This window comes from Pyxicephalus adspersus, chromosome 6, assembly GCF_032062135.1.
Source record: "Pyxicephalus adspersus chromosome 6, UCB_Pads_2.0, whole genome shotgun sequence".
NCBI classification, from domain to species: domain Eukaryota; kingdom Metazoa; phylum Chordata; class Amphibia; order Anura; family Pyxicephalidae; genus Pyxicephalus; species Pyxicephalus adspersus.
Window position 1 is genome coordinate 87,339,369 of NC_092863.1, and position 21,428 is coordinate 87,360,796.

The 21,428-nt window shown below is 38.2% G+C and overlaps 1 protein-coding gene across 3 annotated transcripts in view; it reads left to right on the plus strand.

Moving 5' to 3' along the window:
- Positions 1 to 21,428, plus strand: part of RAB27B (RAB27B, member RAS oncogene family) — a 119,903-nt gene that overhangs the window by 89,466 nt on the left and 9,009 nt on the right. For all 3 annotated transcript variants that reach the window (XM_072416481.1, XM_072416482.1, XM_072416483.1), the window contains one exon: positions 19,453 to 19,624. In XM_072416481.1, coding sequence (XP_072272582.1) covers positions 19,472 to 19,624 — 153 coding nt within the window. In that variant the 5' untranslated portion in view covers positions 19,453 to 19,471. The remainder of the gene's footprint in view (positions 1 to 19,452; positions 19,625 to 21,428) is intronic.

A 21,428-nucleotide genomic window follows, 5' to 3' on the forward strand; every position in this document is an offset into this window, starting at 1 on the left:
ACAGGAAAAGGTAAAAAATTAGTTACTTAGCACTAATTAGGGTAAAATAAGGGACTAATTAGGGTAAAGCTTGCACAGCTCAGTGTGTTTTGACAGCTGGGCAGTGGTCAGGCAGGTAAGACGTTATTACAGAAGGTAACAAAACAAAAAAAACTTGCCTGATCACAAATTTTTAATGTGGGACTTTGGTTCTACATTAACTTTTTGCTTTACATTAGGGGTAGGCAAACTTTTATGGCCACTGGGCCAGTTTAGGGTGGGTGGGAGCACAGTAGGCCAGAGTCCCACCGTAATGACTCCGCCCACCAACAGGGAGCACCCCCTGAAGTGAAATCCCTCTCCTCCATATGCATTGCGTATGCCTTCCCTTTTTACCGCGCCGGCAGAATATCAACGCCGGACGCGGTAAATAGGGGAGCAACAGTGAGGAGGTGGCACCGGAGTTCCTAACGCCCCCTGGCAGATCCGGCTGGCAACCCGTGGCTCCGGAGCTGCAGGTTGCCGGCCGGCATTAGGCTGGATCGGCCAGGGGGCGTTAAGCCTGGAACGAACTACCTAAAGGCCAGAGTTTGCCGGTCGCTGCTATACATCATCATCAGATCAAGCTCCTCTTTTTTTTTAGATCTGCTGATGATTGAAACAGAAGATACAAAGATACAATAATGTTACTTTGTATGTTTGCTAGCAATCCACCCACATATGTTCTGTTCAGCAACCTGTAGCATCACCAGCCTTCATTTAGCTGTGAAGCTTCCACTTTTCTCGGCATCCCCTGCACAGAAACTGAGACTGTGCACTATTTCCTGGTACTCTGCCAGCTTGTTCTTGCCTTGTCTGCCACCTGCCCTGACCTGTTTACCTACCTTACCTTGACTCACTGGCCCTGATTTAATAAAGTTCTCCAAGGCTGGAGAGAATACACTTTTATCAGTGAAGCTGGGTAATCCAGGAAACCTGGAATAGATTTCCTAAAAGTCATAAACTATTTGTTAGCAAATGTTTGTAATCCTGGACCAGATCTATTCCTGGTTTGCTGTATCCTCTCCAGCCCTGGAGAGCTTTAATAAATCCGTCTCACTGTGTTTTTGCCTTTGATCCCTGTCATCCCTTGGTGGGAAGATCCTGGAGGCCACTACCCGATGATCTCATGCAGCAAAATACTCCGTGGCCACTACTGTCAGGGTTTTCTTTTTTGGTTTTTGTTTTTGTGTGTTAGCTGAAATAATTGCTGTAGGTAACCACATTTCCCGGGTTTAGTTTGGAGAGCTGGGAATTGCCAACATGTGCAAGAGCAGCAGGGCGAGAGGATGGGGGACAGAAGAACTACATGTACTACACACACTAGACCTGATTTATTAAAGCTCTCCAAATGCACAATGTGCACCTGCTGGTTGCTTACATTACATGGCTGGCAGCCTTCCAAAATTCTATTCTTGTAGAATAACTCTACAAACTTTACAATAACTTTGCTATAAATTTTGAAAACACATATGCTTGTAGGTAGAGAGATGAATGGGGGCCTTTTTAATAGTGATCAGATTATGTAAATATATTTGTGTATCTGGGCATAGGTTCACTTTAAAGAAACTATTTTTGGATGAAATACAAAGGCTGCCATTGCTAATCACCTTATAAAAAAAGACTTGCCCCGTTTTTTTTTTTCACGTTTTTATTACATTAAACTCCCACATCTATATGACACAAACTTTCCCAGCCAGTTATTAATGTCTGTATTAATTTCTTGTATAAATTTTATATTTTACACTTGCCGCCAAGAATAAATACAACTGATGTTCAGGTATTGTGATCCAGACTTCATATTCATTATGGTGCACAATATCCTTTATAAGAAAGGATTTGACAGTAAAACTCTGGTGGGAGAAAAGGTCAGGGTAGCAGGTGGGTGAAAGGTGTCTTGTATATGGATGGATTGTACCATCAAAGCACAAACTTGGAGCACTGCTTGATGCAAAGAAAAAAAAAGATTTATGTTTGTGTTTAGAGTTGCATGAAAAGTCTTTGCTTCTGGGTAAAAAGTCTGTGCAACTAATAAGTGAATGTAACCTTATCTGGTATGGAATGTTATACAATTCAAGCATTTGTTGCATATAAACGAGAAAGGAAATTGTGATAACAGCTCAGTTCTGAAATGCAGCAGACTGATAGATCTGTCACCAGTCTTCCTGCTCTAAAGCTAGGTACACACGTGCAATAATTATTGTTAGAAAACTAACTAACGATTATGCACGATTCTGTACATGCTGTTCAAATACGATAGTTCAAATATAATCGACCAATAATGTACACACGCTAGATACAATCGTTTGAACGATGCAGGAAGTGACATGTAAAGAAGAAAGTGTACTGCAGAACCATTCACGATCACTGAACGACTGTACACACGATAGAAAGCGAACGATCATCGCCCAATCAGATCCTCCAGGTCCTTCGTTCGTTTTCAGCAACCAGGACCCGGTTGTGCACTTTTTTTGTTAACGATTATCGGAAGAATGGTCGTTAGTCGTTCGTTTCCAACTATCATTTTTGCACGTCTGTACGCAGCTTAAGACACCTGCCATATAGATGTCCAGGCTGGGACTGACCACACAGGGTAAAATTTTGTTTTTGATTTTGTGTCTGAATGGATAAAGTATTAACGGATTGTTTTTCAGGCAAACCCTGGTAAATTTGTTAGATGAATCAAATCTAAAGCACAATGACACTGATTTATTAAAGCTCTCCCAATCATTTACTATTAAATCACAAATGTTTTCAATGCTGAACCAGATTCCTTTCCAGATTAGCTGGATCACCCAGGTTCACTCATAATAGTCTATGTTCTTCAGTCTTGAAGAGCTTTATTAAATCATTACCAATGTGACCGTTTTAAAATGGAGTCCTAACAAAGGTTAGTTCTGTAGAGCTGTGTTATAATATAAATGGAGAGAATTATAGTTCCATTCCCGTGTGGTTACCAGGATGAAGGGAGGGGCACAATTGTAAATGATTATTTTCCTGGATGAACTGAACCTGGAGCCAGGATGGAACATTCTTTCAGATATAATACTGATGGATTGATGGCCACCTACTTCCTGCAAAACTACTTTCTTTGGCTCATTTTGTGATTTATTTCATGTAATTGTTTGCAATGTAGCCAGAACAAGCACTAGTGAAAATCTGCAATCACGTTTGCAGAAATCTTTGACTTATACAGAGTGAAGTATTCTTATATTTTAAGATTTAGGCCTAATTGAAGGCTCTGTATTTTCCATCCCTCACACCCCAAGGGATCTCACAGCTGTATGTTGTGCATTCTTTTTTACTTATAATTTACTAATGTTTTTGGGCTGGTTACAAGGCTAACCTTTCCAGTCTTCTGGTTATTGGGGGTCCTGGATAATGCAGAGAGTGGTGCCAACATGATAACATGGTCATTATGCTGTGCAAGGTGCTATGCTCCGTTTTTTCTCAGTTTTCCAGGTTCAGTGGTGCTGGCCTGCTTGAGTTAAAGCCTAAGCTGCCTTCGTTTGGGAAAACATTTGAAAAAAGAAGAAATTGCTATAACTTATGCTTTAAAAGCCAATCCTTCCAAAAAGTAGTCCCCATGAGTACATGGACACATAAAAAATTAAACAACTATGGGGGATAAAAAAAACAAACCTTCCAAAAATAATACTTTAAAAACATTAAACCTAGAGACAAATCAAAAAGCAGCCATTTGTTGTATAACCAACAGGGCAAAAAAAAAACTCCCAAGGACCATTGTAGCTGGGCCAGTGGGTCTACAGTGCAATGCTAAATAACTAAACAAAAAATGTTATAAAAGAAAAACACCATACAGTAAAACACCCAAAGAGACAAAATGCAGTGTATGTAAATGAAATAATGTATAGTGATACGCAACAACTATATATATTGAACAGTCATGTTGTATAGTTAGTAAAAAAAATGGATTAAAAAAGTAACTGACCCTAATATAACACACATAATGTAAAGCTTAATACAAGGAGGAATAATAAGAACCTGAGTCTGTCCATAGTGGAAAGTAACCACCCAGTCACAGGCAGAGCAAGATATTCACATATATTATGGCACTATCCACATCATTAGGAGCTGATTGAACAAATACATTGTGATCTAATACACAGATTGGGAATAGTGGCATAAAAACTGGAATACCTAAAATTGGCACAGTGTAGAGCAGGGGTGTCAAACTCTGGCCTGCAGGCCAAATCTGGCCCTCAAGGTTCTTTTTTTGGCCCCCCAAAGAATTCCGTAAATGAACTACATCTAGCTCGCCCCTCTGCGTCACCACCTCACATCATCATTTTCAATACGTTTAATATATAGACAGTATTCCTGTACACCCATCATGTGACACAAAGCCTGGGCAATGATCACATGGTGCCTAACTAGCATTGTGCTTGTTTCAATCCATTAGAGACTGCATAGTGTAATATTTAGTGTCAGACAAACTTGTGATGTGATAGGATGAACAACACACAGGCTGCATGGATAGATAGAAATTAGTCTTTTCAACCCTAAAGTGTGTGTAGAAGGATTTGTTTTTGTTAGTTATGGATGAAGTAGTAAACTTCCTCAATTTTTTCAATACATTTAAAGTTTGGCCCCCCTAGTCTAAGTTTTTATTTTGGCCCTCTGTGTATTTGAGTTTGACAACCCTGGTGTAGAGAACCGAAAAAAATGTCCTGCACCCAGAAACAGAATGGCCAAGATTTACGTTATTATATCTTTCTTCACAAAACACAGACTGTGGAATGCATTATAGGAGGATGGGATATTTATTCTAGTTTGGTAAATTTTAATATATTTATGCAAACAAGCTGTTCCCTTTAAAAAAATCAAGCTTATTGTTATGAGGTCAGTTTAGATGTAGGTGGCACTTGGCAAAACTCTTCCTTTTGCCCGTGGGAAATATTTAGGCCTCTTTTTAGATTGTTATATTGTCTGTCCTAATGTAAACATCTACAGGTGACAATGGAATGTTTTTATAGGTACAAGCTTTTGTATTGCCTATTCAGCAAGACAATAACGTGGCAGAGATACTGTGCAAAGTACAACAACTGCTGTCAGGAAGGGGTGCCAAGGCTCCCTAGAATAAGAATTGTGACTGTGAATTGTGAATACAGACTGAAAGGATTTTCTTGACTACAAATGCACCGGATTTTTAAAACTTAGCAGAGTTTCTGGCACAAGTAATACCATTATTATAATTACTTTGATGTGCCCAATTTGTTTGGTACAGGTTGTACCAAATTAATTGTGTAAATTATAGCTGCAGAAAAGGATTGTAAGTAGTGTTCATTACGGTTCATTAAATATAAACTCCATCTTTTCCTTCTGTCTGGTTGTACAAGTTGTATTACTGCACATTGTAAGCTTCTCACAAAGTTCATTAGAAGCTGCAGCAGTCAGATAAAACCCATCTCATTTACTGGCTGATGTATATCCAGCATCATCCACCCCTTTCCTCCCCTGCCCACCTGTTACTGGCCATTCCCTAACATTCCATGGATTTCAGTCCTTATTACATTCCAATACTACAGATCATATGCACCTGTTAATTATTCTAAAACCAACATTAAACTGATGCAATGACCAAAGCTAAAGGCCCATATACAAAGACTTTTGTTTTCAGTCCATTCCTAACACCTGTTGTGTAATTAGATTGGAATCTCAGAATGTTAGATTCTAGTGCAATAGAAAAAAACTACAATTTTAGTGCCTTTGTTGTGAAATTATTTTACCAATGTTCTGGAAAAATGTGTCCACAATTTATATAGCTACAGAGGTGAGTGAAGTATTTTTTGCTGTACTGCTTCTTCTAAATATGTAAATCATTTTTTTTTTTAGAGGAACTAAACAATGCATGGGAAAAAAATTGTCAACAGGTAGGTGCTTCATTACAGAAGGAACAGACAATGTCCTATCTGCAATAAAATAAACTTCCTGCCTGTTTGCATGCACCACTCAGCGTTCAAGGCTGGATATCCTGGCATGCCCCTGGATACGGGGAATGAAGTCACTGCCATGCATGTTACATCATTCTTGGCTTGTCATTTAAGATGGCCAAAGATGCAAAACCAAGAAGACCAGGTGAGTGAGGACAGGAGTGTGCAATTCAAAAAAGCTGTGATCAGGCAGGTAAGGGTATTTTATTGCATAGGGAAAATTGCCTGTCCCGTCTGCAATAAAGGATTAGCTTGCTCACATTTTTAAAAAAAAATAGGTTTCGTTTCACTTAAAAGAGAACAGCTTTCAACCAAGGTAAAGTTAATATTTACAAGGTGATTATATTGACCCTTTGTCATTTTTAAGGTTATTATTCTTGATATTCTGTTTTATGAATGTATGATTCTCTTCTACATTGTTTCCTTTTCATTGCAATCTCATACTGCATACACCCAATATTTCATCTTTGTAGATATTCTTGTCCATCCCTCATAATAAACAGCAGAAACTCCAGGAATAGGTCAGTGTTTGCAGACATTCTAATTCTAACACACGGGAGGGAGTTTTTTATGTCAGTACAGAAAACGTTTGTGTACTTTAATGACCTCATGTTAAAAAAGTCAAATAAGTAGAAATCTTTTTTTAGTGCACTCCACAGGCTATAGAGCAGAAAAATTAGGCTGCATTTTATGATTATATATATATATTTATGTATTGTTGTGTAAACATATTCTGATCCCTATGCAGTATGATTTCTATGAAGCTGGTACATTCACACCTACAATGTAAATGTAAAACTTGATACATTGACATGCTACACGAGTAAAGTACCATTACCCGAGTGTCCCACTTCTTGCCAGCATGTTAGTGTTTTACTAACCCAGGAAAAGGATCCTGGTAAAGAGGGAACTAAATTATATTTTTATTTCTATAAAATGTGTCAGAATTCCAACAACACTTTACAAGCAATTCTCCTTTCCCAAATGGACCACATTGTAATATACCTATAGCTTCATCAACCACATACACATACTTTTATCTGCATATACTTTATCAACAGTCTACAGGGGTTAAAATATAAATATGTTTTCAGAAACTCCCATAACCACCAGGAAATATGAACATTTAAAGCTGACAGTGTCTCTGGAGGGATTAGAACCCATTATGTTTGGTATGTAGGTACTTGAAGTGGCCAAAAATGGTCAGAGGCTAGAAGGCATTCCATACCATCTTATCTTCCAGAATGAAAGCACATTTTTGTACTCCTATTAGGTGAAGGGGGGGGGGGGGGGGCTGTAGCCCTTAGATCAGGGGTCGGCAAAATTTTGGACTACTAGGCCATTTCAGGAGGTCAAAAAGGCACACTAGCCCAGAAGAAACAAGGTGTCCAAGGAAAGGTTTTTTCCAACCCTGACTGCAAGCGACCATCCTCAGTCTTCCGCTCATCTACAGAGTAGTCTCTATACGTGTGCGCATGCTTGGCATCAAAAAGCCCCTTGAGGTTCGACTGCTTGAAAGTGCTGTTGGTGTCATTGCACTGTGCGGGCACTTGATATCAGGGGAACTTGCAATAACACGACGATTCAATTAGGCCGGATCCAACAATAATTAACTAGGGGGGCGTTAGGCTGGACTGGAATACTGGCTAAGCCGTACCCATCTTAAAGGCCAGAGTTTGCCTACCTCTGCCTTAGATATAGCTAGGTACAATGCTAATTGATAATGGCACAGGAAGAAAAACTTGGAAGTTATTGGCCCACAATCTTTCCAGATCTTTCAGGCCAAAATGAAGCAAATCTAAATGTATTGTTAGTGTCTACAAGCATGGTATTCACATTTCTGTGTGATATTCTGCAGCCCAGTGATTTGGTCCTCTTGGTGTTTGATTTGGTGAATCTGTGACCATGATGAACTTTTTACTTGAACCTTTCTATATATGAGAAATTGTAAAGTTATCCAGCCTGCATATTTCAAATCTAATACAAAAAGAGAAAATGCATGCTTAGGTACCCGGGGATAATAAACTTTCTTACATCACTATATAGTGCATTACAATACATTTAGTTATAATCAGTGGAGAAATAATTGGAACACTAGGTTTAATTTCCACCAAGGATGTCATCTTCAGAGTGTTTGTATGTTCCTGCTGTGTTTACTTGGGTTTCCTCCATGTGGTTTCTTACCAAAGTTCAAACCACATTGGTAGGTTAAAGTGATCCTTTTACAAATCAGAATATCATTTTTTACCTTTTATCTTTAAAGTCACCCATGCTGTATACCAGAGTTTAGGCTGGGATGTTGTCATCAGTCAACTGCAGCCGGGAGAAAGCATTTTCTCATTCTCCTCTCTTCCAGTAATCAGAATGAAACATTGCATCAATTTAGCAAGTCAGAATGATGAGAGGTTGCAGAAGTTGATCTGTATCAGGTAAAACAGCAAAGGACTTCACAGATGCCTGGCACCAGTCCAGGAAATAGATGCTGACCCTGGAAAATGTAGACGGTATGTCTATGGAAGCCTGTAAAAAGAAAGTTGTCATATTTAACCTTTCTGGCATCTAACATATTCATGGTTTTGGCGTCTCATCGGATATATCCTGGTGCCTATATCTGGCTGTGGTACCTCCTGTCACCTTCTATGTCACTTCAGGACCTAGGAGCTTCTAGAACTGATATCATATATTATAGAACTACATCATATTTTATTTTCTGCTTGTATTTTATTTTGGAGCTCAAAAAAACCCTTACTGTTAGTGGCTGTAGATACATTCCATCATACAGATTACAGGCGCATAATTGAGTTCATATAAAGATTACCTTAAAAAATATCAATGGATTTCCTTTTCCATTTTCCATATATTAATGTACCTCACAGACTCCACATCACAGAACATCGATCTCTCTGCAGTAAGAAGTAAAAGTCTAATCAATTAATGGAATATCAACTTACACAACAAGTTTGCTATAATTGATGATTCACCTGGAAACATAATTCATGATGGTGCTGCCGGCAGTAAGGAATGCGCTACCAACGTACAATATAGTCTAATCAATGCTGGGCAGATCTTAAATATTGCTCTTCAGACATTTAATCATTGATCATTAGACATTGGCCTTGATTTGTATTCAAGATGGCATCTGTTGTATCTCTTTGGACAGATATAAACTCCCATTGTGTCAGAACAGTCATTTATTATCGATCTCTGATTCTGAATGTATTTAATAGGCTGCATTACAGGACAGCTGCTGGTAGAATATTAACATTTTACCAAAATTAGAATTGTTTAACTTTTCCTTGGTTGAGTTTGGTTTTGCAGTTGAACCACAGACAGATTGCTCATTTGGAGCCTACATATATTGTAACTACAAACCACAAAGGCTCATGTGTGCCCACTTTATGGTCAGTAAAATTTTGAAGCCCTCAAAGTATTTCTACAACCAAAGTGTAACTGGGTCAATAAAGTTTTTAAACCTTCAAAGTATATCTAAAACAAATATTGATATTTGAGGGAACCAGGATCAGTGCATTACTCAGGACACAGCTATACAGTGAAAACATTGCTTTATTTAAAATCAAAATATCTTCTTTCACTGTGCAAGAAAATCAAACTGCTTTTTTTCAGCAGCAAACTTTAGGTCAAAAATGTTAATGGTCACCCACATTACCAATCCCAAACTTTGAGTTTGTAGCCTCTACTACAGGGGTGCTCTGAGTCTCCAAAACTTTGCTGGTTGTTTAGCATACCCAAAGCACTAACTTTTACTCAGGCTTCCCCCAAAGCCTCTCTCCCTTATCTGCACCTGGCTTCCAGCTTCAAATCCATCTACTGGCCCTAACTAGTTATTCCCTTTTATTGGGATTTGCCAGGTGCTTCTTAGTCTTAGTCACCCTCAATTGCTGGTCTGGAAGAGGGATGGAGCGTCTGACCCACCCAGTCCTTCCAAGACACTCTGGACCTGGATCCCAAATAAAGAATGGCAAATCTACACCACAACAATAATCAATGGCTTTATATATTATAAGTACACTTACAATTAAAAAATGGGGTTGCAGTTATGGACCCCGGAACGTACATGTTGAGGAGCAGACAGACACATCCTTGGCAGTCCTGTAGTTATACCCAAGGCCATTACAGTTGCTCAAAATGTTTTTGCTTTTCCATTTTATATTAAACTGGAAATTTTTGGATAGGACATAATCCTTTTATAGACATATTTCTGGGAACATTGATCCCTCTGCATTACATTGTATTAGACTGATGTCTTCACAAGTACTCATGAGTCATAAAATACACACTATTCTTCAATGTAATAATTTGGCTGCTGTGTGGATAAAGGGTGTGGATGAAGTACACAATGCCAAGAAGCCAGAGGCTACCCTGCAAGCCATGACACTATAGTTTGTTTTGTCATATAAAAATGTGGCCCGTGATTGAAAGTCACACATTGGTTTACCGGTGGGGAGCCAAAGGTGTCAATGTGTTTTTTTAAAGTTTAAATGACAATGGTTTGTGTAAAACCATAAGAGACCTTGGGTCTATGCAATACTTTTCATTCCTAAAGGAAAGGATAACTAAACCCTACAAAATTCATGAACATTACCTAATTATATTTTCTCTGCATTGTTATACATAATATAAAATATTTTAGGATGTATAGAACTGTCTTGCTGTGCACTATTTCTATTTTGTACAGAAGCACAGGTATACATAGTTGCCACAGATTGCTTTGTGCTACTGCTTTCTGTAGCATTATCTATACCCCCAGTAAGGAAACCATTAACATAATGGGCAGACCGCTTGTAGTACCCAAAGTGTGGGTTCATTTGGTGATAACACTGCTCCTGCTTAAAGACCACTCTGTTGTCATCCTAGTACAATACTAATAATGTCGATTTAGCTTAAACTCAAATAAATACTGGCACAAAATTAAAGGATAAAAATGTTTAAAAAAATAAAGGGTAATCCACTATAAGGTATAAAGAAAATATATTTGTGTTGTTTTGCTTCTGATGAAACTGGAAGGGTTGCATTATGACATGCATGGTAAAGCATTCTAATTATTTTGAATGGGTTGCCAATATACAGAAAGAAAAGTATATTTGGAGGATTTCTTTTCTTAGCACACCACAAAACACAGTATTGGGTTACTATTCATTATTAGCACTTCACATGTGCATTGTAGATGTGTTAGAGTGCCATTTAATGATGTGTGTGAGTGTCATATATGGTTATATAGAATTGTATAGATGGAATGCAGAAGGGTATTTTAATCAGTTATCTTCATCTAGTAGGAAAGGAACACAAAAAAAGAAAATCAGTGAACAGGTGCACTGATTTTTTTTTGTTCCTTTCCTACTCTTGTGTTAATAGGTCACACCTATGTAAACCTGTAAATGCCAATATCCATTATGGGAATATGTCAGCCTGTAAATTGACAACACAAAAATTCCATTTCTTATTCATATAGTTTCTCCAAGTATGATCAACCCAATTTTTGCCCTATTTTTAACTATGCACATCATTGATTTTAATAAAATAAATTATTCATATAGCGCTGCAGGCCTTATGTTTTAACAAAGAACTTGCTGATGGAAGGAAAAAGCTCATCAATCCCCCGTTTCTCCTTTCACTGTCCAGTCTCGGGCTTGGAGAGAACTTGTTGGTGTTTCTTAACTGCAGGAAAAAAGGTCTCCTGCACTGTAGTGTATGGCAAATGTGTGTTTTGCTTAAAGCAGAACTTTACAATAAAATGAAAAAAAAATTGCAAGCATGCAGATTTTTTACTGCAGAATGTATATGCGATGTTCCTTCTGCAATTAAAAAAAAAATCTGATTTTTTTTTTAAAGAAACTCACTTCTCCTAACCCCCTCCTGGGTGCCACTTTCTTTACCCAGTTCTTCAGCCATTCTAATTGGCCAGTCCAGAATGACGTATATGAGTTTGTTTCCTAGCCGCTGTACTATGTGGGTCATTTTAGAAACGATTGCATACAGAAAGGCAAGTATGGCCTGCCCTTCTACAATAATAAACATGCCAGCTGACATTTTTTATTTTTACAGTATAAGTCCTCTTTAATTATCGAACATTCTTACATCAGGTTAGTAATAGGCTTTCATAACCCTGGCAGACACCAACTATCTGCAACAGTATTGTTAAAAGTAATTTACATAGAACACAATGATAGAAGATCACAATAAGGCAAATGTATTCAAATGAAGCCGTCACACAATAAGCTCCTGAGTACAAATGAGTGCTCTGGCCACCTACAAAAGCGGAACTGTGTTCTTGTTGTCTTTGACTGATGGCTGTATAACCAGCCAGGTTTTGCTGGTATATGGGTTAGCAGAACAGGCTTGGCCAGCTTTCTCAGATACTTGTCAATGTACATTCCACACTTTGTTATATGTGCTCACATTTCTGTACCTAATCCTCCTACACACACCCAGATCATCCATTGAAACTCTCACCTACTATAGCACTGAACAATAGTGACCAAAAGACACCCTCCACTAGGTTACACAACAGACAGAGCTATCTGTTCATTCAAATGTCTTGTATATTACCTAGGAGGTTTATTTGATTCATTTGCAGTATTAATTTACTACACATTAGAAATAGGAATATTCTGAACCACTATATTTCTCTCACTGCATGGGCTATTAATGCTAAATTCCCAGTACAGATCCAATAACCAGTATGCTTCATACAAGTGCACTTGATCCAGATGGTTTTGGTGCAGACACAAGCATCTTTCTGAGACGATCTTGGTACAGGATGATAAAGTTTCCAGGTAAAGTAGAGGAGTTAGTTTTTTTTTTTTTGTTTTTTTTTTGCAGAGTTATATGTGGAATGATAATTGGCTGTTAGCTTAACACGTGCTCGAAACCAACCTATTGCACAGCTTATGTTTCAAAGATTTACAAACCTAAATATGCATTCAGGAGGCAGGGTTTTTGTTCTGGTGTCTTTGTCACCACATTTCCATGACATGGGCATATCTTATTAGCTGCCAATAGTTGTGTCCTTTTAGGATCCAGAGCAGACATCTTAGTGGTGACGTCAATGTAAGGGGACCATTAGGAACTGGCTAATATGGGCACGAAAGGCTAACCTCATAATGAAAAAAGAGCACTAGATTACTAATTCTTTGTACCCAGAAATGGTGCTGTCAAGGAATACAGGTAGCAAAATCCCCCTTATTGTATGGGTAGACAAAAACGGTGAAGGTGGGCTTTATTGGTACCATGGGATTATGTAAAAAGAACACAAGTTGAACACCTCCCATCATGTTGTTGACACAATCCATAAATATTGGTTTCATGTTACATGGCTATACATGATTTTCGTTCTCAATACATATTTGAGCTGAAGAAGCTGTTTAGATAAGCAGAAAACAAGTGATCTACAGATGATGCCGTAATGTAGAGACCAGAAGAAGCAAGTCCACGAAACTAAGCCAGAGGTCCTACACAGATAATCAGTTTGCCAAACTAGGTATCCAAGGGTGGAAGACAAAGAAAAGTCAGGGTCACAGGCAAAGGTCAGTCCAGGCAGCAAACAATCATAAGGTCAGGAAACAGGCAGAGTCATCCAAAGTGAATCCAACAGATAATCACGCTACTAGCTGGTGAGCCAAGCTAAATGCAACAGGCATTGGTGACTGGGAGCAGAGAAGCTTTAAAGTCCTGGCAGCCAATGGCAGAGCAGGTTTGAAGCCAGGCTCCAATCCACTCATTGGCTGCAGCACATACTCTAAAAACCCCTTCAGTCAATTTACAATCCCACTGTATTTGCTACGCATGCTGAAAAAGGTACATCTCATTTGGAATCTACACAGCTTATAACATAAAGGGAAGCTGAGGATGCTGTGAGCAAAGGACAGACAACTAATTCTTAATCTCCATTGTTGCTGTGAGTGACATGGAGGGAACAAATAGGGCATGCATATTGTCCAAAACATAGTAATCAAAGACAACCTTGGTAAAACTCGCCAAAAGACACAATTTACTATTTCAGGGTTGGTGACTATTAGGAAAATGTGGTTCACAGGATGCAGCAGCAGTTTTTTTTATCAGTGCTGCATCCCGGATGAGCCCCCAAGCAATGCATGTATTCACAGACAGTACAAGGAAGTTATCTCCCATTCACTAATTTCAGCTATTTTTAATTTTCTTTTCGCATTTCAGAAAATTTGATTTAGAACTAAAACCCTGGAGGCATTGTGCTATTTCCTCTGCATTTCCTGTGGGCACTGCTTAAGTATTTCAATATAGACGATGTGCATTAAATTTCAAGGCTGTTTCTCGGTTAGGCTTCAGTGTAATCGTACTAGAAAAAGAATGTTTCGCTCAGGCAAGAGTCTGAGTTGCCATGACTACATATTAGTACAAAATCCTGTTTTTCACCCACTTTAATTTTTTTCATTACAACAAAAACAGTCATGGACATGAATACCTCCATGTGAATGTTGTACAATGAGTAATTTAAAGCTGTACTCCAGGCCCATGGATCAATACACAATTTAAATTCACATATGGGAAATGTGTTGACCAATAAAGAATTAGTAATTATGTCTTGTTATCCAGACACCTCTGTCAGATGGCTCAGCTAGGTCAGTGAACTCCAGTTTCTCCATAGCTGTAATGCAATAGTGCTTGGTTGCTGACTTGGGTCCAGACTGGTTGTGAAATAAAGAAAGCTGGGTTTTTTTGGCAAAAATACAACTGTATTATTAATGTGACTTTCAAAATGGCAGATAATACAGCAGTATTAGTGGTGTATGGTCATGCCCATTCCATTATCATGGGATATATGGACCAATACCTATACAATGAAGATCCCTAATTAGGTAACACTAATTAAAGATAAATATTATGTGTCTCCTGACCCGACTCGTTTCGCCAGCAGCTTCCTCAGGGGATCTGGTGAGACTGATGATACTTTTTACCCAGTGTAGTAGGTTTTCCTATTAATATTTGATGTCCATGTTGATAACAGAGAGAAGTAGGAGGGATCTACGTATTTCCGTAAATGGTTAAAAGAAAAGAAAGCAAGTCTGCAGTGTTAGTATTTCTCTGATAGCAGAAGGCGCTGCGTGGTATGGATTCCCTGTTTAATAAAGGCCTTTGGCCATTATCATTTACATTGGAAAGATTGCTTGCATCACTCCTAACTCTCTTTGAGTCCATACTGGAGATTACACTGAAACTAGCACATGATGTCATAGTTATGGTCTCCCTTCCTGGCAGCAAGCTTCCACTGTGTGAATGACAAGAGTGTGGAATGTAAAGTAGCAGAGCTTGACTCAATAACTGCAACTAGACGCTATTTGACTGCAAACTTCATGCAACTTCAGGCAGGGTGGCTGGCTTGTTTTGGGACTTGTCTGTACAATTATAAGGTCATCTCTCCTCAATACAAGAGGTAAATATTTGACCTAAAAGGATTTCTCTCCCCTGTGATGTGGTTTTCTTCTCACCATATGTTGTATCTTATCCTCATGTTATCCTAAGTTCAGTTTTAATGTTACAAATGGGGTGGCCATCAAATCTTCTGTGGGGTTTGCACACAGTTCAAAATTTATCAAGATTAATCATTTATCTTCTTCAGAAAACTGCTGTCATCTTCTAGAGTTGCCTTTCTCAACCTTTCCAAAATAGGGGAACCCTTGAAATAACTTTCAGGTCATAATTACTATATCCACAACTCACAGTACTTTTGTGTGGTGGTCAGTTGGGGGGACTCTTCTGACGTTGTTGGCCAGTGGAAGCAATATCACCCTTACAGCCAAAAAGATCTTTGGTGTCAGTAGTACCTGATCTGAGAGGTCCAAATTGTTCATGGCTCAAGGAACCCCTAGTAACCTCTGCAGGAACCCTGAATAAGAAACCTATCTATAGAAAAACAGACAGTCGTAAGGCTATATTTTATGTTTTTTAAATATCAGATTTACATATCATTTTAAATATAAGCTAGTAAACTTGATGGCAAATATTTAATTACAGAGGGGACCTGACCTGCTTACATTCATAATGAAATAAAAGAAATCATCTCCGGCACTTTTTACGAGATTGGCATCTTCTCTATTTGGTCATTAAAATCCACTACGTAACTCTTGCACATGCATGTTGGAGTTACTTGTTCCTGGTACCTAGTTAAAGGAAATTGTCAGGGAGTGTACTCAGCAATGTGCATATACCATAAACAGTGTTGATAACATTTATCATTGCTGGGAGGAAGGTAATGTGTTTTTTGACATGTAAGTGGCTCAGTGGTTAGCACTCCGGCCTTTGCAGCACAGGGTCCCAGGTTAGAATCCTGGCCAGGAAACTATCTGCATAAAGTTTGCAGGTTTTCCCTGTGTATGCATGGGTTTCCTCCCACATTCCAATAACATGCAGTAAGATTATTGGCTTCCCCCGAAAATTGACCTTAGACTGTATTAAAGACATTTGACTGAGGTAGGGACATTAGGTTGTGAGCCCCTTTGATGGACAGCCAGTGACATGACTATGGAATTTATAAAGCACTGCGTAATATGATTGGCGCTATAAAAATACTGTAATACAATAAGCTCTACCTCCTAGCAATTTTTATTTACAGGTTTTAGGTTCACTTTAAATAATAGGTGAATAAACCAAAAAATGCATCCATTTTTTGTGCATGTAATAAATATTTCATATATACTAGCCTGTAAGAGATTTTCAGTGATGGTATTGATTTAGTAAGCTTATATTAGTTTGTGGTTAAATAGAATTGTACACAGCAAAGTCTTGGATTGTTTTGTTGTTGCCTTGTTGTTGAAGTCGATGTGAATATAACAGATCTAGCTTTTACTACATGTCAATTACCCTTTGACAGTGTAATAAAATAACTGTCAATGCTATATCTCTTAGGCCATGTAATTGTGGCCTTATAATCCCCATGGGGTCCCCACTATACTTGTTTGTGTGTTTTATTGTGGAAGCCCGCAGATTTCTTTCTATCTTGTGCTATATTGAGAGAACAGCACATGTGTGGATATTTTTCAAACAAGGATGTCGAAAATTGGGAGGAAGATTAACTGTTTCACTCCAGTCAGTAGTTTGTTCGTAATATCCAGAGTACTGAGAAGAATGACCAGCAATCTGTGTGGTTGTGTGTAAAGTTTAGACACAAGTAGTCAAACAACTAGTTCTGCTGATTTAAATCGGCAACACAGCTTTGACATACACTGACCAGCCACTTTATTAATTACACCTTGATAGTGTCAGGTTGGTTTTTTGCTTTATTTCTTCATGGCATAGATCGAAAAAAGGTGCTGGACACATTTATTCAAGATTTTTGTCAATATTGACATAAAACATCCCACTGTAAAACATCCCGCTGCAGGTCTATGATGCGAAGCTCCAGTTCCACCACATCCTGAAGATAGTGTCCATGAAGGTGATTTAAGACTAGTAAACAGATATTGTCATGTTCAAGTAATCAGTTTGAGATGTTTTGAACTTTGTTACATGTTGTGTTGTGCTGGAAGAAGCCATCAAAAAATGGGTACACCATGGTCATCAAGGGATGGCCTGAACCGTTGATACAAGGAAGGATGTATCCATGCTTTAATGTTGGTGACGCCAGATTCTAGCCTTACCGTCTGAATGCTTGACAAGAATTCAATTCGTCTTGAGCCTCTCCGCAGCATACTATGGATTTAGTTATAATGCAGTAGGTCATACTTTTAATCTGCTGATTTTAATAAAATATCTTGTATTAATGTTCTGAAGAAAGAATGAATCATTACACAAAATTTCAATAAAAATTAAGCCGTAGTACTTTAATTATTGGCACAGTGATTTTGTAGCATTAGAGTCCAAGGTCCAAATTTAGGTCAGAACACTATCTGCATCTAGTTTGTATGTTTGTCATTATTTGTGTGTGGTTTGTTCTGGCCACTTTCTGCCACCTCCCAAAAGGCATACTGGTAGGTTGGCCCTCAAATTGGCCTTAGAATATGTTGGGGATTTCTGACTATGCTAGAGATATGAGTGTGAGAAACATGACTAAGCATTTTGTAAAAAGCCATGTAATATATAGAAATACATGGTTCTATTAATGCAAAAAAATGAAGCTTAACTTCCCACAAACCCTAAATAAAGAATAAATGGGAAAGACATTTTTAAGTAAGAGCTATTTAAGAAGATCAATGAGAATCACTGAGAGTTTTCTATTTAGCAGTTTTTCACTGGCAATACAATTATTCATTTTAGGGTGAAAAAAACGTTCACTGAAAATTACTCTGCTGATTTCTAAATGTGTGAGTCTAGAAGAATTAAACTAAACCTTTGCACAAATCACGACAATGAAAAGATTGCAATATACATTGATCAGCCAGAATATTAAAACCACCAGCCTAATGTTGTGTAGGTCCTCTTTGTGCCACAAGAATATATGTGATCTCTTGGGGCATGGACTCCACAAGACCTCTGAAGATGTGCTGTGACATCTTGCAACATGGGGCAGATCCTTTACGCCTAACTGCCTCCACCAACCTGTTGTCTTTCCCATGTAAATAATACACACCCAGCCATCAACATAAAATCTCGATTCTTTAGACTAGAACACCTTTTTTCCATTGCTATATGATGGTGGACAAGGGTTATTCATACTTTTGTTCCTGGTGAACTGTTCCATACAACTGCTATGGGATGTGGCTGGGCACTTTGCTTTGGGGCGCTCTATCATTAACTGCTATGGCCTGTAGGCAGATACTTGTTCATCCAAGGATATTGTTGTGTGTGGGAGGAGGTTGTCCTGCCTTTCCCTATTCCACAGAGGAGCTTTTGGAGAACAACTTTCTAAAAAAACTTAAAGCCAGACTGTGGGTTCAGCAAAAGTCTTCCTTTGAAGTGGGGATAGCCCTGCGCTGAAAAAGTTAAATGCTTATGTAGGTCTAGGGGCAAGCTTAGTAGTACTCCTATTTACCTTTTCTTATACCTTACCCCTTCATATGCTCCACCTTCTCCAAACTACTAAAGCCCGTGGTCACAGACACTGATGTCATTGAACAAAATGCAGAGCCAGTAGCTACAGTTTCAGCATTTCAGCAGTGCAGGGCCAGATTATGGTATCACATCAGTACTTGCAAGCAATGACTTTAGTAATTTGAAGGAGGTGGAGTGATTTAATTTTACTTATATATCATTGATACTGTTCATGGTCCGAATGATAGTCATCCCCATCTCCCAGTTTTTGTTTGGATGTCACAGGGACATTAAGTGAGAAAATCTATGACTGCAGTGTTTATTTGATTTGTTTAATAAATAATTGATATGTTTTGATAGTTTAATTGATAATTGGGCTTTGTAGTGTTACAAATTGCTCTCTAAGTACCTTCCCTGCCTACCTCCATTACAGCATTTATTCTTTGAAGAACAGCCTGTGGCTTTGCTGTGGCCTGTGTAGAGCAAGAAACATTTAAACGTCTCTCGTGTTTTGTTGCAGGTTCACCGCAGTAGACACTATGACGGATGGGGACTATGATTATCTGATTAAGCTCCTGGCACTTGGAGATTCTGGTGTTGGAAAAACAACGTTCCTCTACAGATACACAGATAACAAGTTCAATCCTAAATTTATCACAACTGTTGGGATTGACTTCCGGGAAAAGAGAGTGGTGAGTTACTTTTCATTATCTTGGAATTAATATGAGAGATTACACAGAAGGTCAGAATATAAAATCAAATATTATCTATATTGAACTGTTGTCTGTTAATGACTCTGGTGCAACATCAACTTACTCCCTTTAATGTTATTGCCATCCATGGATCACAAGCAGCACATGAAGTTACAATTTAGTTCTATTAGTTTATAGTCATCTATATAGCAGCCCCAGTACACTTATACTAAGGCACAGGAGTGTGATCAGTAAGTTAAACGGTGCAGTTCTCTTCTGTGGCCCCAAGTTCCATATGGTAAATATTGGCCTGCAACATACTATTGTCATTTTACATAGTGAGTTTTGCACTAAAAATGTCTTAAAGACACCAGAGTTTGCAATGAGCAAGAAAGTGTTATCAGCAGGTAAATTATTGGCCTTGTGTTTTGCTTTATTGGTGTGTATAGAAATATTATTCAAACCTTCATGGTGTTGAGATGCCTGGCCTTCACAATTTATCCTATTTCTTTTATTATTATTTTTCAGATAAGATCAACCGCTGGCTGGCATGCTTAAGACATGGGCCCTGATTTATTAAAGCTTTCCAGGGCCGGAGAGGATACACTTTTATCTGTAAAGCTGGGTGATCCAGCAAGCCTGGAATGTTTTCAATTCTGGACCAGATCTATTCAAGGTTTGCTGGATCACCCAGCCTCACTAATGAACATGCATCTTCTCCAGCCTTGAAGATCTTTAACAAATCAGGGTCATGGAGTGAAGAATTGTCTACTAGTAAACTATGTGGGAATGTTCTCTGTTCTTCTGTTCAGAAAGAACTGTAAAATTCAATACTTTGTAGTATAAATACACTTGCAGGAATCACACTTTATTTTTTAGTTTCCAAAAACTAGTGCAATAGTTTGTACACCAGGCATAATGTTTAATTTGAAAAGCCAAATGTAATGCAGACTGCTTTTATTTTTTTGGAGTTTAGGATACAATGCAGAAATTTTAGAACATGTCCTGTAAAGGATTAGTCTTTAAGGCGATTTTTCTATTTTTTCCGTACAGTTTATAAGTAGACAGCAATACACTTGAATAAGTTTCTTAACCTTTACTGCTCCAAAACTTAAAAAAAAAAGTTATGTCTGAAAGTCTTAAACCGCTTAACATACCAAAGCTTATAATTTTCCCTAAACCATTACCTAACCCATAACCTCAAGTGAACCCTAATTGTAATCCTTATTACCTAAACATAATTGTGTAATCTTTACAGTTTTAGAGCAAATCTAAACTGCTTAGAAATGCTGAGGTCCCCTGGAGCTTTAGCCATAATGTACAGAAGAATGCTGAGCACATTTGCAGTTTATGGTACATTTACCTTGTGAATGTCCTTTGTTCTCGTAATCAATGCTTTCATGTTTACACAATCTTTTTCAAGTCTTTCAAAATCATCAAGTCTTTTGCCATTATACTTGGCTGGGCAGAGAGGAATTAGCTCCCTTGTATGTGTGCAGGGGATGCCTTGTTCTAGTAAAAATAAGCAAGGTATGTAAAATGAGCTGCAATCACGAGACTCGGTGTACACTCTACAAAGAAAACACCGATAGGCTAGGAGAAGTAAATATGACAGTGGAGACAATCAGAGACTTTTCTGTTATAAAAGCCTACCTGCCAGCATTTAAAGCCCAATTAAACCTTAAAGCCCATTTAAAACCTTTGTGTGTATAACTGTAAGAGTCTAATTTGATTGGCTTTGAACTTGTTTCAATGGCATCAGTTTGACAACAGTCTGAAATGTTTCTTCAGAATTCAATTAACA